The sequence below is a fragment of the Panthera pardus genome, unplaced genomic scaffold, assembly GCF_024362965.1.
Source record: "Panthera pardus isolate Hobbes unplaced genomic scaffold, ASM2436296v1 HiC_scaffold_18, whole genome shotgun sequence".
In the NCBI taxonomy this organism is placed as follows: domain Eukaryota; kingdom Metazoa; phylum Chordata; class Mammalia; order Carnivora; family Felidae; genus Panthera; species Panthera pardus.
In genome coordinates this window covers 1,582,705-1,605,338 of record NW_026526743.1, presented here as the reverse complement: position 1 = coordinate 1,605,338, position 22,634 = coordinate 1,582,705, and the positions used below count along the sequence as shown (strand labels likewise).

Genomic DNA, 22,634 nt, shown 5'->3' with positions numbered 1-22,634 from the left:
CCTGACGTCCAGTCTCAAACATCCAACTGCCTACCCCACATCTGTACTCGGTTGGGTAAAGGCCACCTCAAGTTTGGGGAAACTTGAACTCTTGATCCACATGAATCCCTGCCCATCTTCCCTTCTGGTAGCTCCAGACTTCCTGTTGCTCAGACCAAAGACGATGGAGTCACCCTCAACTCCCCTCTTTCTCTCGCTTCCTGTACCCAGTTCTACTGCCCCCACCCTCCCCGCCTACCCCTCTGGCGGGAACCCCCACGCCCTCTCTCCTGAGCCACCTGTCTCCTCAATTCCCTGGGCCCCCAGCTTCCACTCTTGCTTCTAAACTCCATTCCTCCCCGCCGCGGAGGAAGCCTATTAAAACCAGAGCCAGACCATGGCCTTCCTCTGCTCGGGGCCCTTCTGTGACTCTCACTTAGGTAAAGGCCGAAGGAAGTCCCTTACAGGGCTCGGTAAAGCCCGCACGGTCCTGGAACACCGCAGGGCACAGCCTTACTTCTGGCTGCACCCGCTTCCTCACCTCCTTCGCGTGTCTACTCAAATGTCCCCTTCTCAGGTAGGTCTCCCTTGCCAACTTATTTTAAAGTCACAGACACATCCAGGCACCATACCCCCCAACCCTGTTCCGAGGTCTGTGTTTTCCCCATAATGTTCATCACCTCCTCACGTATGTATCATATTTGCATACTGTTTCTCCCAACTAAAATGTGATTTTAGCGTTTATTTTTTTTTTTACGTTTATTTATTTTGTGTGTGTGTGTGAGACAGAGAGCGAGCGGGGGAGGGGCAGAGAGAGAGGCAGACACAGAATCTGAAGCAGGCTCCAGGCTCTGAGCTGTCAGCACAGACCCGGACGCGGGGCTCCAGCCCACGAACCATGAGATCATGCGTGACCTGCTTAACCGACTGAGCCACCCTGGTGCTCAGATTTTTTTGTCTTTTGTATTCGCTGCACTTGGAACCGCGTAGGTGCTCAATAACTATTTGTTGAATAGATGAACGAAACGCTGTCTGTTGAATGACCTTGAGGACTCCTGCAAAGATGCAAATCAAATTTCTCAGCCCGACTTAACTCCATCACCCTTTCTTCCAGCTCAGCCAACCCGTGTTCTAGATTAATTGCTGCCTCCGCGCCTCTGCTTAAAGCCGTACCTGCGCCAGGATCACCCTCCCTACACGCCGAACTCTCCCTCTAAATTCTCGCTCCCCGCGCCATGACGTCACTGTGTGGACAGGGGCCCCCAGGCACCGTTGGAAGGTTGACGGGTTGCCATGGTTACTGCACCGCCTGGGGTGGAATATCCCCAGGGTGCCCCGCCCCCGTGGGTACGAGTTGGCTGGCAGATCCAGGGCAGCCCCGCGCCGGGGCAGGTACGAGTGGGCGGCAAACCGGTTTTCTTACGCCCCCGCCCCGCCCACACCGTTGTCATGGAAACGCAGCGCATCCCTTTAGCGCCGTCTCCCTCCCCTTTCTCCTAGCGAAGGGGACCCCAGCACAGTTAAGAGGGCTGGGTTCGGCTGGAAGACTGGCCGAAAAGCGAGGACGCAGCTTGTTCTCAGCGCTCTCTCTCTCCATCATTTCTCCCACTCCTCCAAGGATTGCTACGCCTGCGCAGGGACGCAGCCCCGGGATACCAAAGCTAACTAGGAGCGAGGGGCACGCATGCGTGGACAGAGTTCCGCGCGAATGCTCTTGTGGCCTCAAGAAGCTAGGGGAACGAACGCAGCGCTAATGTTGCGCCTGCGCAGCTAAGCCCCCACGCGAGGAGGGCGGTGGAAGGCAATTCTGCGCTTGCGCCGTGGGAGGGGCGTGAAACTCTAGCGGTAAGGGCGTTGGGGGCTGACTGGCGCTAGGTGCGCCTGCGCCATGGCTCTTGGGGCGGACGGGGGCGGGGCCCAGAGGGGGACGAGAGAGGAGGGGGGAGGGAAGAGGCCGCAGAAGCCCGAGCCTTGACCGACGGGCAGGCGGGGGCTGCGGCGGCGCCGGTGAGTGACCCGCGGCCCGACTCGGTCCCCACCCTCCACGACCCTCACTCTTCATGGAGTCCCCCATCGCCTCCGTTGTCCCCTCTTACTCCCGGACCCCTTTACCCCCAGAGATCCTCTTAATTCCTGGCAATCCCCAGAGCCCCCACAATCCCCGCAGACCCTAATCCCTAGTATTTGATAGTCCCAGCTTCTCCACTGTCCCAGGAGCCCCCAACTCCCCATTCTACCTGGACATCCCTTCTGAAGACCCCATCTCGTACCGTTCTTACAGACGTCCTATTGCCCCGGAGCCCCCAGAGCGCTCCTCTGCTCCCCTTCTTGCTGCGTCTCTCCTTCAGCATCTCCTTACCCCCATGCTTCTTCGACCCCGAGACACCCCCATTCTCCCTCCATTTCGCTTTCTCCCATGCCCCCATTCTCCTCTAACTCCTGCAGACACCCCCTCTTCTTTCGCCTTTCCTCATTTCTCTCCACCCCTCCAGACCCTCCCCCAATTTCCATCAACTCCTCGGCGTGGCACTTTGCGCCGCGCGAGGCACAAGAGGAGCGCTCGGCGGGTGTCAGCTATTATTAGGCGCTCCGAATGTCCCCCGTGGCCCGTCGCCCCCGGCCACTCTCCGCCCCAACCCCTGGCCCCGGGGGCATTGGAGGCGGTGTCTGGGCGGCCGGGGTGGGGCTGGCGGCGCGCGGACGCCGAGCCCCCGCCAGCGCCGTGCGCCCTGTGCCCGCAGCGCCGGCGCCCCCCCATGCGCCAGGCGGCCGGACGGCGGCGTCGGGGGGCGCCATGGCCTCGGCGGCGGCGGGCGAAGCGGAAGAGACCACCCGGCTGCGCAAGCCGCGCTTTTCGTTTGAGGAGAACCAGATCCTGATCCGTGAGGTGCGCGCCCACTACCCACAGCTCTACGGCGCGCAGAGCCGTCGGGTGAGCGTGGCCGAGCGGCGGCGTGTGTGGGACGGCATCGCCGCCAAGATCAACGGCATCACCAGCTGGAAGCGCACTGGCCAAGAGGTGCAGAAGCGCTGGAATGACTTCAAGCGCCGCACCAAGGAGAAGCTGGCCCGCGTGCCGCACTCCACGCAGGGCGCCGGGCCTGCCGCCGAGGACGCCTTCTCCGCGGAGGAGGAGACCATTTTTGCCATCCTGGGGCCGGGAGTGGCGGCACCGGGAGCCGGTGCGGGAGCCGAGCAGCCCTCGGTGGCCGCTTCCTCACAGCCGTCAGCCGCAAGTGCGGGCACCCAACGCTACGTCTTGTCGGAGGACCGCAGGGAAGACCGACGGGCAGGTGAGTTCCTTCGGTGTCACCGTCGCCAGAGCAAGACAGTCGCGAACTCAGCTGTTTGCTCGGCACGGTCCCCCAGCTCTTTACGTGGCTTGCCCAAAGTCCCACAGCCCATGACTGTCAGCGTCGTGAACGGAACCTAGAACGCCTGGCTCCAGAGTCCACACCTGGGATTATCAGCACAGGCAGGATTTCATTAAACGTAACGTAGGGTAGTGACCAATGGAGGCTGACCGGGCTCCAGTCGTGACTTTGTCACTCAGCTGTGTCATTCTGGGTACGTTATCGCAGGTCAGTTTCCACATCTGTAAAATGGGGATTAAAAAAAAAAAAAAAAGCCCCCACCTCAAAAGCCTGCCGTGAAGATTGAACGAGTTAATATGCGTAAGTTCCTGAGTACAGGGCTTCCTGAACCTTCCTCGTTCGCTATTGATAGGATTACCAATGCTGCGAGGTATGAACTATTTTGCCATTTTATGTATCAAAGCCTTGGAGAGGTTTGGTAACTTCCCCAAGGTCATGCCATGAATAGGGGAAGTGTGGAGAGCAGAGTACAAAGACATCCCACTTGGCCTTGACTCTGGCTTCTTATTTCTTCTACAGCTATTTCCCCAGCACCTCCCCTGAACTGGGCAGTGTTGGGGACACTGCGGTGAGGGAGACATCTCCAGCCCTGCCCTCCTGGGCCTGAGTTTGGGAGTCCCGAGGGGGCACCTAACCCAGGCTGGAGGTCAAGGAAGGCTTCCTGGAGGAGGAGACATCAGAACAGCAGAGTGAGAATGAAGAGCTGAGGAAGTGTTGCCGGTAGAAGAAACAGCATGTAGAGTGGCTTTGAGACAAGAAAGCTTAGCCAGTTTAGGAACTGAGAAGTTTCCAAGTTAGAGGAAGGGGAAAGTAGAAAGATTGAAGAAATGTTTTGAGATGAGGTCAGAGAGGTCAGCAGAGGCCAGACAGTGAAGAATTTTATCCAGAATGCCATACGGAGTCACTGAAGGGTGTTTTCAGAAAGGGACGGAGGTGGATATGATCAAACAAGTTCAGGATCATGTGGTTCAGAGAGTTTCATTCATCCACCCAAGGTCACCCAGAAAGTAAGGAGTAGAATTGGGACTCAAATGCAGGTTGTGTCCAACTCACAATGCGTGCACTTAACTTAACCACTGGGCTAGATTGTCTGGCAATCACAACAACAATTAATATTGACTGAGAGTTAATGGGCATGCCAGAATTAGATCACACGCAGTTTGTAAGTGAAGGTCAGAACTTGGGACTTTATCTTCAGGGCATTTGGGAGGCGTGAAAGTGCCTTAAGCAGGAGAGAGAGACACGATCACGTGGGACCCCTGTTCTCCACAGGAATCTCAAACCTCACTGTTTCTGTCTGTGAAACGGCCACACTGAACCAGGGCAGAGACGGCAAACATTTTTTCGAGAGTCGTACAACTGTGTTATTCCTGCATTAATTCAACAAATATTTATCGAGCGCCTATTCTGAGGGAGGCGCTGTGGCAGATGCTGGGAAGACTGTGGAGAAAAAGCCACCTTCCCTTTTCTTACGGAGCCAGCATTCCAGTTATTGGAGAAAGACACGAACAGACAACCCCAAAACAGATCACGTACCAGGAGGTGATAAGAACTAAGAAGAAAAACAAAGCATGTTAAAAGGATAGGGAGTTGGGGTGCCTGGGTGGCTCGGTCCGGTGAAGCGTCCAAATCTTGATTTCCGTTCAGGTCGTGATCTCACGGTTCGCAGGTTCGAGCCCCAGGCTGGCCTCCCCGCTGACAGTGCAAAAGCCTACTTGCAAGTCTGTGTCTCCCTCATTCCCCTAGCCCCTCCCCCGCTAGCACTCTCTCCCTCAAAAATAAATAAACATTAAACCCACGAAAGAGGACAGTAAGTGATGGAAGGGGGTTGCTCTAGATAGTGTAGTCAAGGAGGGCTTCTCTGAGAAGGTGGAATTTGAGCAGAGACCTGAATAGAGAAATTGCGGCAAGTAGATAATCTCATAGAACAGCACTTGAGCCAGAGGAAGCAGTATATGCAAAGGCCCGGAGGCAGGAATGTGCTTAAAGCATCCTTGATTAGAACCTCACGCAAATTTACCCACTGCGTAAAATTCATAAAAGACTAACGGGCTTTGATTGAAAGACTGGAATGGGGCCTGGGGCGGCCTGAGGTGTCTGTGTTGACACTAGAGGAGAGCTCAGGATAATTTATCTCTGACCTAATATTTGAAAACAAAAAAACAAACAGTAACAGCATTGAAGATGCACTGTGCCTGGGGTGATTCAGTTAATCCCTGTGACGGCCCTCAGGGAGAGGTTCTGTTATTCGGTCACTTGGTCCTTTGCCTGCTTACACACGCGCGGGTTGCACACACACACACACGCACACCTATTTTACAGGTGGGGAAATGGAGGCCGAAAGGTTGCAAATAAATGATTTTAAATGTGGCAGCGGCCCTTCCGTGACCCCTGTGGGCACGAAGTGTGGGCCATTTTCTATTCTATTGTTCAGTAGGCTAGAAGAACAGTATTCCAGAGTGGCAACAATCTGGAGTGGTAAGGGAGACTTACCACTCTTGAGCCCTCAAATGCCTCTTCTCGCATTCACCAGCACTGTGATGTCTCTCTGGGCCTCAGGTCTCTGCATCTGTAAAATGGGATGATAATGGCGGCACGTACCCCTTCCCCTCCACCCCCGCCCCCAGGAGAATGGCTGAGAGGACTCACTGGAATAACGTAGGAGGAAAGCATAGCCGCTTCGCCCAGGGCCTGGCCAGGAAAGTGTCCAACAAGTGTTAGCTCCGGTTATCATCTCTATCCGTGCCTCCCCCACCTCCTCTGCCTGCCTGGTCCAGGGAGGCTGGACCCCCAGCATTGAAGGCTGGAGGGGATTGGCTGTTTCTGCAACAGGAGAGCAGGGAGATCAGATCTGGCCTAGGAGCAGGAAGCAGGCTTCTCTGAGGAAGGACTATCTGAACTGGCCAAGAGGCCATGCAAGGGGGATACTCTTAATAGAGGGAACCTCACGTACACTCTCCCTGAGGCAAGGAAGAGGGACCGAAAGGGGTAAGGGCTAGGGCTTTGTAGCCTTAGGGGCTGGACTGTCCCCTGTGGGTGCTGGGGAGCTGTGGGAGGGTTGCAGCAAGGACCTGGGGCCTGGGGCCCCCATCCGTGCTGACTCCTTGGAAGCCACAGTTCTTTTTTCATTAAAGAAAACATTTTGTGCTGGACATTGTTCTAGGCGCTGGGTAAACAGCAGCGAACAAAACAAAGCCCTGCCTGATGGAGCTGACATCAGGAGGAGGAGACAGACAACAAACAGAGCGACCCCATGCCAGGTGGAGATAAGTGCTAACAAAAGAAATCAGGTAGGGTTAGGAGAGCGAAGAGGACAGAGATGGGAAATGCTGTCGACAGAAGGTCAAGGAAGATCTTCCCAAGGAGGCCGCATTTGAGCAGAGGAGCTGAGAGAGAGGGAGCCAGGCAGGTGTCTGGGGAAAGATCTTTCCAGGCCAAGGAACAGCACATGCAAAGGCCCGGAGGCAGGAGCAGGCGTATTGTGTGTGTGGACCAACAAGAAGGCCAGTGTGGCTGGAGCCTAGTGAGTGAGAGAGAGAAGGGAAGGGGTAGAGCTGAGGTCAGGAAGGCACTGGAGCAAATTGTGCGGAGCCTTGAGAGCCTCAGGGACTTTGCTTTTAGTCTGAGACGTGAGAGCCCCAGGAAGCTTTTGAGCGGGGGGAAAGACAACGTCTGACTTGTGTTTGTTAAACACCTTTATTGAGATACAATTCCCATACCGTACCGCCACCCCTTTAAAGAGGACAGTGCGGTAGCTGTTAGCATCCTCGTGGAGTTGGGCAACCATCGCCACTGTCAATCTTAGAACATTTTCGTCACCCGAAAAAGAAACCCCGCATCTCTCAGCCATCACCCCGACCTGGCCCCCCCCAGCTCCGCCCAGCCCCAGGCAACCACTAATCTACTTTCCGTCCCTGGTAGCTTTGCCTGTTTGGACATTTCCTATACACGGATCCTCGGATATGTGGTCCTCTGTGGGTAGCGTCACCGACACGTATATTGTTTGGACCTCTGAGACTTTGGAGGAGGCCGGCGACCCAGTCGAGGAAGCAGTTGCAAAAGTCCCAAGCGGGGAAATGCGGGTGGTTGGACTGGGAGGGGCTTGTGGAGGTGGATGGAAGCGGGACGTTGAAATAGTTTGAAGGCAGAGCCAGTGACCATTGTACATGGACAGTGTCTTGGGCGAGAAACAGAGTGAAAGTTGTGCCCCCCCCCCCCCCCCCCCCAGCGGCTGGAAGGATGGGGCTGTCGTCAGCAGCGATGGGGGGCGGCGGACCCGGGAGCGGGATGTGAGAGAGTCAGGAGCTCAGCTCCAGGCAGGAGAATGTGAGGCAATACTAGACCATCCAGGGGCTGTGCGGCCGGTACACAAATGGAGCAGAGGTTTCAGGCAGGGCCCGGAAATCTGAAAGCCTCTGTATGCAGACTCTGTCCAAGTTCAGGAGCGTGAATGAAGTCTCAGGTGACAGGAGGCCGCGTGCGGAAACCCAACAGGCTTGGGGTTGAGGGTTGAACTGGTACAGACCACAGCTGAGGGAGAAATCCCACCACCCGGCCAGAGAGAGCCCGCGGAGGCGTGTGGTGGGGGGAGCGTCCAGATAGTTGGAGGAGCCTTCTAGAATGTTGGTTCTGCCTGGCTCCAGCAGGGGACCCTCCAGGACCCTGTTTCCACCAAGGCTGGCATCAGCCACCAGGGGGTCATTCGCTATATTGTTTTTCTCCCCTGTGTCCTCCTCCAAGGCACGATCTGACTTGGGTTTTGAAAAGATGGCTCTGGAGCCAGGGCGGGTGGGAGGTGGAAAGGGGAAATCGAGACACATGGTGGGGGGAGGGGGGTCACGTCACCTTATCTACATCTCTCTCTCCACAGATACACCAGCCCACAGCAAGGGGGGCTCCAGCAGCCCCGAGCAGTGGGCCCGGCCCTCCTGCAGCCCCCAGGAAGGGGGCTGCCCGCCACCCAAGGAGCGTGAGTCCCCGCCCCCTCCGGCCCTGCAGACCGTGCAGCTGCCGCGCCTGGCCTTGTCTCCTCCGCCCCCGGCCCCTCCACCGCCACCACCCCAGCCGCCTCAGCAGGTCCACGTGGCACCCTCGTCCCCCAGCCCACCACCTCCTCCACTGCCACCACCCACGCCCTCGGCCCCGGACCCCTCCCTGGACTTCCTGCGGGCCCAGCAGGAGACGGCCAACGCCATCCGGGAGCTGGCTGGCACCCTTCAGCAGGGACTGGCCAAACTGAGCGAGGCCCTCAGCGCCCTACTGCCCCTTCTGCCCGGAACCGCCGTCGACAGGCTGCCCCCGCCTCTGCCCCCACCCCCGCCCCCGCCCCCACCCCCCAGGCCCCTCTTGCCCCCGCCCACCCCGAAAGCGGAGATCACCCCAGAGCCCGTGTCCGTGGTGGCTGCTGTGGTGGACGGAGCGGTGGTAGCAGCCAGGGGGGTGATCATCGCCCCTAGGAGCGAGGAGGCGGGGGCCCCCCGGCCTCCCCCGGCTCCCCTTCCTCCCCACGACTCACCCCCACACAAGAGGAGGAAAGGTTTCCCTACACGGAAGAGGCGGGGGCGTTGGAAATCTCCCTGAAATCTGCTGTTGGGTTCGAGCTCCTTCTGCCTGTACCTCCTCCCCACCCCCACCCCCAGCTTAGCCCAGTGGAGGAGGGCGACGCACCTTCCCCATCTCGGCTGCACCCTGGCTCCCTGCTGCGGGGGGGCGCGAGCACCCCACTCCCTATACTAGTTAGTGCCTGATTCTCAGGGGGGCTTGTTGATGGGTCCCCCACCCCCTTCTCCAGTACAGCGCTGTCTGCCTGGCTGCTTCCCTGAACCCTAACTTCTAAGCCATCAATTTTACGTTATTTATTATTGCCCTTTGTGGGTTGCGGAGAGAACCTCTCGGGTCTGCACATGCGCCCCCCTTCCCTAACAGCTCCTGGTCTTGACTTGAAGAGAATTGACCCGTAGGGGCCTCCTCACCTCCCCAATCCAGACTTTGGAGGGGGTGGGAGTCGCAAGACAAATCAGAATATGGATGACAAAGGATATAGCAGTCTGTACCCTAGGGAGAGGGGGGCAGAGTTCTCACTGGGGAGATACAGGTTGGGCCCTCTGCCTCCCATTGCCGTCTCTGACTTCCAGAGCTCAACCCCCTCATTTCTCCCCGGTGGTGACAAGATATGAATAAACTTATTTTTAATACAATTACTTCGGGCTCTGAGACAGGCCTGGGGTTTCAGCACCTACACCTGTCCCCCTCACCACCCTCCCTCCCCCGACCCTGCCTCCATGGACCAGTGGCATCCCTTTGAAGTTGGGAGGCTGGTGATTTTCCAGCTTTTTTCTTTCTTTCTTTCTTTCTTTCTTTCTTTCTTTCTTTCTTTCTTTCTTTTTCTTTCTTTCTTTCTTTTTCTTTCTTTCTTTTTCTTTCTTTCTTTCTTTCTTTTTCTTTCTTTTTCTTTTCTTCCTCTTTTCTTTCTTCCCTTCCTTCCTTCTTTAAAGCCATCAGATCCTGTGTTCAAATCTTATTCCAACTTATTCATCCTTCCCATACCAGCCTAAGTGTCCTCTCCTCCAGGAGAGCTTTCTGGATTTCCTCCTCCAGGCTAAGATGGGTCTGCTCAGATTATCTTCTAGTGTCCTCTGTTCTCTAAATGAATACATGCCTTTATCTGTTTAAAGCTTCCCCCACACACACACCCCCACCCCCTTTTCATGAAGGCAAGAGCTGGTTTTCTTTTTTACTCCCAAACCTGCTGGAAAGCAAAGTAGCCAATAACCACCACCCTGAAATCAGCCACACCTGGCTCCGTCCCTGGTGCTGCCCTGGCTAGCTGTGTGGGTCTCCCTTTTCCTTGTCTGTAAAATGGGCATAACAATGTAGGCGTCTACATCTACATTCTATGTTCATCCTTCAGGTCTCAGCTCAAATATCGCTGCCTCAGGAAAGTCTTTTCTGGCACTCCCTCTCCCCTAGCAGTCGGGGGGGTGGGGGGGTAGGGAGGTGGGGAGAATGCAGTTAAATAATCATTTGAGTAAATTTAAGTTGAATGTCTGCCTCCATCACCAGGATGAGCCTTGTCAGGGCAAGGCCTGAACGTATCTCAGTCACTGCTGTGTCCTCAGCCTTGCCCGACACAGAAGAGGGTTGCATCTTTGAATTAATGAGCAGCTTAAAAAACGGTTTCCACTTATGTATGCTGTTCCTTTTCTGGGCCAGGCACCATGCTAAACGTTTATATGCGTGTTTTCATTTCAACTTGGAGCTATCCGATGAAGAGCAACTTCTACAGCGTCTCTGTCCTGAGAAGTGTAGGGACTTGCCCTAAACCTGCCAGGGGACAATCCCAATTCAGCCCACCTGAAGCCGAACTCTGGCCAGAACTCTTGACCCCACCAGGAGTGTTTACTGAAGAATGGCTTAAACGCAATTTTAGGTGATCCCTGAATGGCCTCTTTAGTGGTTCCATACATAGTGTTAACTTACTTGATTAAAATGTAGCTAGTACATAAAAAAAAAGTAGGACTGTGCCCATAATACAGACATACCTCGTTTTATTGCGCTTCGCAGATACTGCATTTTTTTTTTTTTAAAGTTTATTCGTTTTGAGAGAGAGAAAAGGAGAGAGAACACAAGCAGGGAGGAGCAGATAGAAAATCCCAAGCAGGCTCCGCACTGTCCACGAAAAGCCTGATGCAGGGCTCAGACTCACCAACCATGAGGTCATGACCTGAGCTGAAATCAAGTGGGACACTTAACTGAGCCCCCCCCCCCGGGCGCCCCAGATACTGCATTTTTTTAGAAGCTGAAGGTTTGTGGCAACCCCGCCACAAGCAAGTGTATCAGTATCCCTTTCCCAACAGCCGCTCACTTGTATCTGTGTCACATTTGGGTAATTCTTTGACTATTTCAAATTTTCTCATTATTATTACATTTGTTACGGTGCTGTGTCATCAGGGACAAAATCTGAAAGCTCAGACGATGGTGACCATCTTTTTTGGCAATAAAGTATTTTTTAGAAGTTTTTTTTTTTTTTTTTAATGTTTATTTTTGAGAGAGTTAGAGCGTGAGCAGGGGAGGGGCAGAGATGGAGAGAAAGAATCCGAAGCAGGCTCTAAGCTGGCTCGAGCTCACCAACTGTGAGATCGTGACCTGAGTGGAAGTGGGACACTTAACCGACGGAGCCACCTAGACGCCCCGGCAATAAATGTATTTTTAAATTAAGGTATGTACCTTGTTTCTTTGGACATAATGCTGTTGCACACTTAATACGTTACAGCCTAAACTTAACTTTTAGATGCACAGGAAAAACCAGAAAGTTTGTTTGACTTGCTCTATTGTGCTATTTTGCTTTATTGCCAAGATTTGTTGTATCGTGGTGGTCTGGAGGGAGAATGCAGTATTTCCGAGGTATGCCTGTATTGCCCAGGAGGAGGCAAAAGTAGATGGCCTTTTGTCCCATGGGAGTCCATATAAAGAAAACAATACAGGTTGTAAGTGAAATTGCAAAGCTGAGGCTGATGTTTGGATAACAAAATCACAGCGGCTGTGATTGCAGCGGGCTGGGGGAGAGGAAGCAGACAGTCCGATTAGTTTGAAAACCAGTAATGAATGCAACTCGGGCAAGTCACGTCAATACTTTTGAGCGCTTATCACGGGACCCAGGCTTAGCGGACAGAAAGAGGGTGATGGGGGGTTAGAACCCGAAGACTTGCCTCTCCTCCCCTCCCTACTCTTCCAGTCTGACTCCCACCGTTCCAGATGTTGAGAAGAAAAACCTGGGCGTGGGGAGTCCCCAAAGCCCGGTTGGGCCGATCAGGGAATGAGCGCTCAAGGCTGGAGAAAGGTGGTTTCCCCGGAAACTAACCCCACGACTCTTACTCGCCATCTCTGGCCTCCGTCCCTTCCCCCAAATTAGGGAGCAGTAGAGGGTGAGGATTTCCTCAACCCAGTGCTCCGAAAAAACGTAAAGCCACCCCAAAATTGAGCCGGGGGTGGAAGACAGCGGGAATCGGGAAGGCCTCCCCCCACCTCCCATTCAGCGGAAGTGCGTCGTTTGTCCTCGCTGCAGAGCATTTTGGGAATTGTAGTGAGTGGTTGATGGGGCTGGCAGGGAGAGATACAGTGTAACCCTTTGTAGACCAGAGCGCGCCGGCAGAACTGGAAGAGAGTTCGAGGGCGCTCGACCACTCTCTTTAACGGATGAGGCAACTGAGGCAGAGGCCTTGACCGAGAGGCCTTCGTTCTTCCCCTTTCTCCCGCTGTTGCCAGCCCCATTCCGAGAATGGTATACAAGAGTGGAGGAAAACGAACTGCCATGCAGAACCCTCCCTCCCCCAGTTGCCAGCTTCCCGTCCCCCTACCCCGAAACCGTCCAATCAGAGCCCCTCCGCCCCGCCCCAGGAGATGCTGCCTTCCTAACCAGTCATTGGCCCACCTCTGATGGGCGGGGAACTGAGCCTCAGAAAGAGCAAGACTTTTGCCTAAAGCTGCACAGCAAGTCGGAACAGAAATTATGCGCGCGGAACCCTGTCCACTTCCTACCATTTCTGAACCCGTGGCAGCTCTGGCCATTCATATCTCCTTTCCGCCCCCAAACCCTGTGCCGGAGCTCCGCGAAGCGCGCCGAACTCCCTGCCCCGCCGTGATGAGTGGTCGGGTTTACGCGTCGGAGAGGCGGCGAGCCCACTCCCTCTGCCGCCGGCTGTCCCCTTTAAGAATCAGCCCCGGCGGGACTACGTTTCCCAGAAGGCTTTGCCGGCGCGTTATGTAACTTTCCCTGCGAAGCGGCCTCTGGGGCAGAAGGAGGTGGAGGCGGCGACGGCCGTTGCAACGGCGGCGGCGTCGGCGGCGGGAGCGGCGGGAGCCCGAGGCGGCGGCGCCCGCGGCCCATCGCGGGGCCCGAGCTGTGCGCCTCGGCCGGGAGCCCGGACCGGGCGGGGGCGCCGACGTGCCTCTAACAAGCTTTTCAAGGAGGCGGGAGTGAGGAAAAAGGCTTAGGGCCCAGGGGGCGGGGAAGGGGGGCCGGGCCTGGATCGGCGGGGAGGCCGAGCCGGAGGCCTGACTGTGGCTCGCGCGGTCCGGGGGACACGAATCAAACGTCGGCGGCGCGGATCGTACGTCGGCGGCGGGTGGAACGCCGGGGCTCGGCGGCGCGCGCGCGGAGGGTCATGGCGTCGGTGCAGGCGTCCCGCCGCCAGTGGTGCTACCTGTGCGACCTGCCCAAGATGCCGTGGGCCATGGTGTGGGACTTCAGCGAGGCTGTGTGTCGCGGCTGCGTGAACTTCGAGGGTGCGGATCGCATCGAGCTGCTCATCGACGCTGCCCGCCAACTCAAACGCAGCCACGTGCTCCCCGAGGGCCGCTCTCCTGGGCCCCCCGCCCTCAAGCACCCGACCACTAAGGACCTGGCTGCGGCCGCTGCACAGGGGCCTCAGTTACCGCCTCCGCAGGCCCAGCCCCAGCCGTCAGGAACAGGCGGCGGCATCTCTGGCCAGGACCGCTATGACAGGGCCACCTCGTCGGGCCGCCTCCCCCTACCCTCGCCCGCCCTGGAGTACACCCTGGGGTCCCGCTTGGCTAATGGGCTGGGCCGCGAGGAGGCCGTGGCGGAGGGGGCGCGAAGGGCCTTGCTTGGCTCTATGCCCAGCTTGGTGCCCCCCGGGCTGCTGGCAGCTGCGGTGTCTGGCCTGGGAAGCCGAGGCCTGACGCTGGCACCCGGCTTGAGTCCTGCCCGTCCAGCTTTTGGCTCCGATTTCGAGAAGGAGAAGCAGCAGAGGAATGCGGACTGTCTGGCAGAACTGAACGAGGCCATGCGTGGCCGGGCAGAGGAGTGGCACGGGCGCCCCAAAGCGGTGCGGGAACAGCTGCTGGCGCTGTCAGCCTGTGCCCCCTTCAACGTCCGCTTCAAGAAGGATCACGGGCTGGTGGGGCGGGTGTTCGCTTTTGATGCCACTGCCCGCCCGCCCGGCTACGAGTTCGAGCTGAAGCTTTTTACCGAATACCCCTGTGGTTCTGGCAACGTGTATGCGGGAGTCCTGGCCGTGGCGCGCCAGATGTTTCACGATGCTCTGCGGGAGCCGGGCAAGGCTCTAGCCTCCTCAGGCTTCAAGTACCTCGAGTATGAACGGAGGCACGGCTCCGGGGAATGGCGCCAGCTGGGGGAGCTGCTGACCGACGGTGTCCGCAGCTTCCGAGAGCCAGCTCCCGCCGAGGCCCTGCCCCAGCAGTACCCAGAGGCAGCCCCTGCAGCTCTATGTGGCCCGCCGCCGCGAGCCCCGTCCCGGAACCTGGCGCCCACGCCACGCCGTCGCAAGGCATCCCCTGAGCCCGAGGGTGAGGCGGCTGGGAAGATGACCACCGAGGAGCAGCAGCAGCGGCACTGGGTAGCACCCGGTGGCCCGTTCTCCGCCGACACCCCTGGTGTGCCCTCACCCATCGCCGCCCTGAAGAATGTGGCCGAGGCCCTGGGCCACTCCCCCAAGGACCCTGGCGGGGGTGGGGGCCCCGTGCGCGCTGGGGGTGCCAGCCCCGCAGCTTCCTCCGCAGCCCAGCCTCCGACCCAGCATCGTCTAGTGGCCCGCAATGGTGAAGCCGAAGTCAGCCCCACAGCTGGGGCAGAAGCGGTCAGCGGGGGTGGTAGCGGCACGGGGGCGACCCCCGGGGCACCCCTGTGCTGTACCCTGTGCCGGGAGCGGCTGGAAGACACCCACTTCGTCCAGTGCCCCTCAGTGCCCGGACACAAGTTCTGCTTTCCCTGCTCAAGGGAGTTCATCAAGGCACAGGGCCCTGCCGGGGAAGTGTACTGCCCCAGTGGGGACAAGTGTCCCCTGGTGGGCTCCTCTGTCCCCTGGGCCTTCATGCAGGGCGAGATCGCCACTATCCTTGCTGGAGACATCAAGGTTAAGAAAGAACGGGACCCCTAGGCCACCACTGCCACCAGTCTACTGCGTCCTACCCCCTTGCCACCCACCGCTGCTGCGGATAAATTATTCCCTCCCCGACCCAACCCAGTGCTACCCCCACCTGTGTACATACCCCTTCCTCGTCCCGGATGGTTCCCTGGGGTAGATGCATTGAGGGTGGGGGGAGAAAGCTTGTGGCTTCTGCCCAAGGGGGTGTTTGGGGTCCCTTGGCCCCTCCAGTTTCCCTCTCCCCTCCTTGGCTTGGCTTTGCTGCTGCTTATAGTCGGGGGAGAGGTGCCCCCCTCCTCCTCGAGAAGGGGCCTCCTGAAATCTCGCTCTTTATAAACAAAGCAAAAGCATTTTATTGCCCCCCCCCCTCCCGCCCCCTTTTCCTCCTTCAATAAACCGAAAGATGGTTTTTTTTTTTTTTTTTCCTTCTTGGTCCCTTAGTTGTGTGAGACGCTGCGCCCCCTTTGGGACCGAACTGATCCTGCAGGGAAAGGACGATGCGTGGTAGCCTCCAGGTGGCGCCCTCCACTCAGGCGGGCCCCTTGGCGCTTTTCAGAAGTGCTGGCCACTGGTCAAGCGTTCTAGCCATCTGCCCGTTTTCCAGATGACAGAACTGAGGCTTAGAGAGCACGGGAAGCTCCTTGCATGGGAACCAGAGCCATGCTCGGGAATTAGGTTTCTCTTCTGGTCCCGCCCCTGTATCTACCCAAGGTGTGGGGGACTAGCGCCCGCGAGGGGAGGGGAAAGGAGAGAGGCATTAGGAGGCTTCCTAGAAGGGGATGGGCAGTGAGTTCTTGCTCAGCAGGCAGAGAATTACGTTACATTGCTTAGAGGGACTGCCCTAGGAAAGAGGAAAATTACCTCCATGGGGTACACTAACAGGATCCCTGGAAACAAGGTGACTGCATCCCACCTCTGGTGGTGCCCTGAGCTGCGTTGCTCGCACCCATCTTGGGAGACCAGTCTCAACGGTGGCCATCCTAGGACACCGTGACTGGCAGGGTGAAAGGCACTACCCCCCGCGGCAGCCTCTGATGTGCGCGGCCTTGTCCCGCACCTGTCCCGAAGGGCTGATCATTAACCAGGACTTCCTGCTCTCTGGCGTCAAGGGGCGGGGCCTGAGCAGGCTGCGGCAAAGCAAGGGTTAAGGGGAGGGGGCTGCCCCAAGAACCAAGCCTAGACCCCCGCGGTGTCTCTGCGACCCTGAAGTGGAGACTGCGGGAAGGGGGAATGCGGGGCGCCAAGGCCAGTGGATGGACAGAAAGATGGGGGGGGGGGGGGGATTGTAGTGTGTCCTTTGACCGCACAGCACTGTCCTACAGCCCTGAAACCCCAGGTTGCCCCGGATCTCAGGAACACGGGTGTTCCACCGCCGAAATCTGGAAGACCTTAAAGTCTGGACCCATCTGCTTGGTTATCCACGTGTCTGACGCACACATCTTGCAGAGTCACATGGCCCAAATCCCAAACATTAAGGACCCTGGGACTTTGTCCTCCGCATCTGGAGGACGCTCAACTCTTAAACCGCCAGCTCTTGGGCTGAGGGGTCCCCTCCCCTCCCCCAGCCATCAGGTCTCAGGTGTTCTGTCACCCCCGGTACTGCCAGCCTGGGCCCTGGGCAGGGCTGGGAAAACCACCCCTGATTAAATATACAGGCGATAAGCCTGGAGCAAGGGAGACGCTGGATGGAGCTCCGGGCCTGGGCACCCATCCCTGGCAATCTTGTGGCCTCCCCTGCCCCAGCTCTGTAGACCCAAGCACTGGGTAGTTCCCCCTCCCCCATCCCCAGGGCAAGAGGCCTCCAGAAGCCAGGGTCCCCAGTGAGGGCTAAAGGGCTATGGAGGACACCTGGTCCTTTAAGAACAGCTGGTAGGGGGGTGGGCAGGGGAGTCACCCCCAGCCTGGCTGGTGTGTGTATTCTAGATAGAGGTTGAGTTAACCATTAACGGAGCAGACGGCCTGACCTGTGTGGGTGTGGGGGGCTGAATCAGTCCCCCTTCCCCCAGTGCCAGGGTGGGGCCAGAGCGGAGGGATTCTGGATGTATTGGGGGGGATCCGTGAGTAGGTGAAGAGACTTCCAGAAAGGAGACACAGACAGACCCAGGGAAAGATGGGAGACAACAGAGGTGGAAAGGTATAGAAAAACCAGCTCACTGGAAGAGGACAGACCCAGAGGGGGACAAGAGAGCTCAAAGACCCTCTTGAGATGGAGGAAACGAGATAAAAACAGAGGGACAGACAGACGTTCAGAAGAGAGAAATACCCAGATAGGTGCAGAGAGCCTGAGATACACAGATGAGACCCCAAGAATAGAGACCTAGAAGGAGGGAGAGAGAGCATTTGAAAGCAGGAGAAAGGGGAGACTGTGAAATCAAGGAAAGCTTCGGGTTTAAACTAGAGAGTTAAGACATCTTGAAACTCAAGTTCTGCGAAGACAGATCACTTCTCGGCCTTCTGGCTAAGATCAAGTGAAGTTCTACGAGACGGAGAGAACGGAGATCTGTGAAGACGAGCGAGGCTGGGTCTGTCTCGATCAGTTGGTCCCCACGACAAGGCCTGGCTCACTCCTACTCATCCCTCAGGTCTCTCCTCAGCTACCACCTCCTCCAGGAAGCCCTCCTTGGCCCCCAAGCTGTGTCGAGTGCCATTTCTGGGCTCTCACAGACCCTGCACTCCCCTATCCCGGCCCTGCACATTCTGGATCGCCATTGGGAAATCGACTGTGGGCCCCATGAGGACAGGGTTAAAGCCGTCTCGGTCACCACTATGAACCCAGCATTGCCTAGCACAGGACTAGTTTAAAGGACGGATAGGGAACAGCAGGGAACAGAATGCAGCCCCTACTCTCATGGAGCTGACGTTCATGTAAGAGGTACAGACAGACCCATAAAATGTGACAGCCATGGAGCAGTGAGTCCTAAGAAGAAAAAAGAAACCAGGGGAAGGGGATAGAGAGTGATGGAGGTTGCTGCCATAAAGGAGGAGGTAGAGAAGGGCTCACTGAGGAGATGATACTAAATTGAAGGAAGCGAGGGAGCAAGCTGGGGGAAATCTGGGGGGATAGCACATGCAAAGGTCCTGAGGCAGGAGTCTGCTTGGTTCGTTCCAGAAGCAGCCAGGTGGCCAGGGCAGCCATGGCAAAGGGGAGAGGTAGAAGAATGAGGTCAGAGTGGGGCGCGTGACTGGCTCAGTCAGTAGAGCATGTGACTCTTGATCTCGGGGTTGTAAGTTCGAGCCCCACGTTGGGTGTAGAGATTACTTAAAAACAAGATCTTAACGGGGTGCCTGGGTGGCTCAGTTGGTTAAGCATCCGGCTGGGGCTCAGGTCATGATCTCGAGGTCTGTGAGTTCGATCCCTGTGTCGGGCTCTGTGCTGACAGCTCAGAGCCTGGAGCCTGTTTCCAATTCTGTGTCTCCATCTTGCTCTGCCCCTCCCCCACTCGTGCTCTGTCTCTCTTGCTCTCAAAAATAAATAAAACATGAAAAAATTTTTTAATTAAAAAAATAAGATCTTAACCAAGAAAAAGAAAAAGAATGGGGTCACAGGGAGAGCAGGGAAGCATCGGCCACGGTAAGGACTTTGGGTTATATTTTAATGGGAAGGGAAAGAGCACTGAATGAAGAGATAGCAGCCGTAAGACAGTAATTGCAAAGAATCAGCTGGGATGGACGGCATCTCATTTATCTGTGTCTGGGGCTCAACAGAGGGCCTAGTACATGTGCCCAACAACAGCGTGTGCACGAGCGAATACGCCCCAAACCAGCAGAGAAAAAGTCAGAATGACATTAGATGGACGGACAGACTCCCAGGGAGAAGCCAGGTAAGGACCCGGGGGACACCCAGGGACAACAGACACAGACAGCAGCCGGCTGAGAAGTCCCATTCCTTCCCCACCCGGAAAGCTTCCCTGCAGCTGGAAAAGTCCCCAGGCCCCCCTGCCCGCCTCGCCCGTGGCGTGCCCACTCACACCTCAGGCAGAGGAAGCTGGCAGGCCCCACAGGAACCTTTCTGTGCGGGAGGGGGGGGGAGTGGAGGCGGGCGGGTAGCAGGGACGAAGGGAGAGGAGTGGCGGGCGGGCAGGCAGCGGGCAGTGGCTACACAAAGGCCCCAGTGTCTGCCCCTCCTGCCCCCGGGTACAGATATAAATAATATGTACATATACCTTTATATATATACCAGCGGGCTGGGGGCGGGAGGCTGGGGGCCACGCACTTTCCCAAGGGCCCCAGGATGACAGAAGCTGGCTCCTGTGGGGGTTGGGGGCTCAGAGACACACAGAGAGAGTGGCCAAGAGTGAGAGACATGGGCTGAGAAGGACACAGTGACAGGAGGAGAGAGAAAAACTTCTCAAGTATGAAAGAGCAACAGAAGGACTGGCAGAGAGAGATACAGAGTCAGCGAGCCGAGGGGCAGGGAGAGAAGGCAGACTCCAACGGAGACAGACCAGGAAAAGGGAGAAATCGACCTTCACCGAGAAAGAACAGAGAAAGATGGAGTAGAGGGGACAGTGGCAGAATGAAGACAAAGGTCATTCCAGAGAAAGGCAGAGCCACAGAGAAAGGGACAAGCCAGAGAGAGACAGACGGAGAGAGAAGACAGACAGAGAGACAGGGCTGGGCCGAGGCTGGGGGCTTGGGAGGCTGGTGACCGTGGGTGAGGGGAGGGTCAGGGCAAGTCTCCAGTTTGGGGACAGCGCCCGTGGGGCTCTGGCACAGCCCGGTCCGGGGCAGGCTGAGGGACAGGGAGCAGAGGTGAGGGAGGTGGCCCTTGGGTTCCGGATCTTGGTGTTTACCTGTGGCCGGGCATTGCAAACAGGCACCCAGCCTGGCCCACAGCAGGCGAGGGTGGGATGGGCTGGGCCCCAGCCCTGGCACCAGTGGGCCCGACACGCCCACCTGTGGCCTGGGTGGTGAGTAACGCGGCGACACCTGGGAAGATGGTGACACATAGGGGAACAGACATGGTGACAAACAGGGACAGATATAGGCAGACCCAGAGTGACGGAGACATAAACAGACCCATAGGACCCAGTCACAGAGGCACACTGTTAACAGACGCAGTGACAGACGCACACAGTAATGGACATCGGGATACGAGGAGGGGCAAGCACACTGTTAGGCGTGGAGGGACAATGACAAAACACAAGCAGTGACAGAGATGACACAGTGACAGACAGGCACATACAACACACTGATACGCTGACCGGAGAGACATGTCATGAGGAACACATAAGCCTGTCACGTAATGACCCTGACATGTTCACACCAAGATAGAGATGGGACACTTTACACACACACACACACACGCACACACACACACACACACACACACACACTTGCAATGCACCCAGACTGCTGGCTTCTGGGCATGCTTCCCTCCTCCTGGTGCCGGTTGTGGTAGGGAATGGCGGTGGTGGGGGGACTCTGAGGGACGGGTCGGGACCCCAAGTTTCCCCCCCCCACCTTGCTGTCACCCCTCTTGTGCTCTAGGACAGCACAGCGGTGGAGGGCACTGACTCTGGGCCGGACTGCCTGGGTTCAAGGCCTAGCTCCCCCCCTTACACTAACCGTGTGACCTTGGGCAGGTGGCTTCGCCTCTTCCGGCCTCCGTTTCCACAAGAATAAAATGGGGGTGGGGTGGTGGGAAGGATGAGGCCAATCCATTCTGTAAGGTGCTCACACAATACCTGACCGGTGATAAGCCCCTAGGAGCCATTGTCAGGATTACTCCCTCCGTCATGGTTATCACATGCCTCCTGATACAATTGGACCTCTGCCTTCAGCTGGGACCCTGCCCTGGCCCTCTTTTTCCCCAGCCGTGGGCCCCTCCCTTGACCCATGTCACCTCAGGCCTATAGGCTCTGTCCAGTTTCACCTGTCCCAGCCCAGGCTTCTCTGTGTCCCCACGGCTGTCCCTCCATCCCCAATCGCTGGCATCATCATGTCTGTCCATGCGTCCCACGTCTGACCGTGGTACTTTTCCACGCTGGACATCAGCCGGCTGTCCCTGGGGTGGGGGTCACACCTGCCCACGCCAGCCCGAGCTGGTGGCCACCAGACACCCTGACGGATGGCCCCACCCTCCCCCCCAGGACCCTACAACAACACCCGCCCCTCCGGCCACCTGAGGTCCCTACTGGGGCGGCCTGAGGCCCAAGCCTGGGGACAGGAAGCCCCAGGCCTGGCCGCCCTGAAAGCCTCTTTCAGCCTGGGCCTCCTCCCGCCACCACCGACTCCTCCTGCGGAATAATATTTGGGCTGTTGGCCGGGGGGCGGGGGCCAGATCCGGAGGCCGCCTGGGAGAAGCCAGAAACCGCAGGGCTTCCTGCCTCGGGCCGGCCGACTCCGGGAGAGACCCCCAGGCCCGAGGGAGGGGGGCAGGCGCCCGGGGAGACTGAGGGCCTTTCTCTCGGCCCCAGTTGTTTTTTCCAGGAACCAGGAGGAATTCCCCGGCCTGCCCAGGACAGCGAGGCCGGTGGGACGGCTGACGCGAGCCAGCACGGCAGGGGGCGGGGGAGGGTGACACACAGCCGCGGCGGCAGGGCGGGCACAGCGACAGAAATAGAGGGCCTGGCCTGCGAGGTGGCAGGTAGGGGCAGAAACTCGGGGAGAAGGAGGAGGGAGGCCAGAGATCCAAAGGCGGGAAAGGGAAGGCCGACCCCAGAAAGGAGTCACAGTCCCCAAGAGAAGGAGGGAGAGACCCAGAGCCCAGAGAGAGCAAGGGACAGAGTCAAAGCAATGGAGAGAATGAGAGAGAAAGCACAAGGCAGACCACAGAAGAGGAAGGCATCCCGAGGATGAGTAACATTTTCAAAACAGCCAAGAGACAAAGTCCAGAGACAGGGCTAGGGACAGGGTGCCACAGAAAGATGACACTAAGAGACAGAAAGATAGGGGTGCCTGGGTGACTCAGTCAGTTGAGCAGTCCGACTTCGTCCCGGGTCATGATCTCGCGGTTCGTGGGTTCGAGTCCCGCGTCGGGCTCTGCGCGGACAGCTCAGAGCCTGGAGCCTGTCTCGGATTCTGTGTCTCCCTCTCTCTCTCTCTCTGCCCCTCCCCACCGCCTCTCAAAAATAAATAAATGTTAAAAAAAAAATTTTTTTTTTAAGAGACCGAAAGATGAACACAGAGAACCCGGGGGCGACATCACACAACACGTAAACAGACAGCCTTTGGTCTCTGAACGAATGCTAACGAACAAATGAATGAATGACCGGGCAAGCAAGAACCAAGAAAGGCAAACCCCGAATAAGGAAAGGAAAAAAAAAAAAACAAAAAAACCCAAAAAACCGAGAGCAGGCCTGGCCACCTGCTCTAGCCCGGCTGAACGATGTTGGCCTGGGGCCTTTCCTTCTGAACCTCCGCTTCTCCTCCG

The 22,634-nt window shown here is 57.3% G+C and overlaps 2 protein-coding genes and 1 long non-coding RNA gene across 3 annotated transcripts; 2 read left to right on the top strand and 1 right to left on the bottom strand.

Annotated features, from left to right (window-relative positions):
• Positions 1–1,911: 1,911 nt before the first annotated feature.
• Positions 1,912–9,550, top strand: MYPOP (Myb related transcription factor, partner of profilin). Its single transcript, XM_053905503.1, has 3 exons — positions 1,912–1,986; positions 2,721–3,272; positions 8,224–9,550. Exons 2-3 carry the CDS (start codon positions 2,774–2,776, stop codon positions 8,931–8,933), a joined length of 1,209 nt encoding a protein of 402 aa, XP_053761478.1. The 5' UTR covers positions 1,912–1,986; positions 2,721–2,773; the 3' UTR covers positions 8,934–9,550.
• LOC128777991 (uncharacterized) lies at positions 3,271–7,340 on the bottom strand. The gene is made up of 3 exons (XR_008423266.1): positions 6,003–7,340; positions 5,847–5,922; positions 3,271–3,574 (listed from the first exon to the last, which is right to left on the bottom strand). It is a non-coding gene; the product is annotated as an uncharacterized LOC128777991 (long non-coding RNA).
• A 3,579-nt stretch (positions 9,551–13,129) lies between the features above and the next one.
• IRF2BP1 (interferon regulatory factor 2 binding protein 1) lies at positions 13,130–15,668 on the top strand. The gene has a single exon (XM_019425943.2). It carries the CDS (start codon positions 13,517–13,519, stop codon positions 15,269–15,271), a length of 1,755 nt encoding a protein of 584 aa, XP_019281488.1. The 5' UTR covers positions 13,130–13,516; the 3' UTR covers positions 15,272–15,668.
• Positions 15,669–22,634: the final 6,966 nt, after the last annotated feature.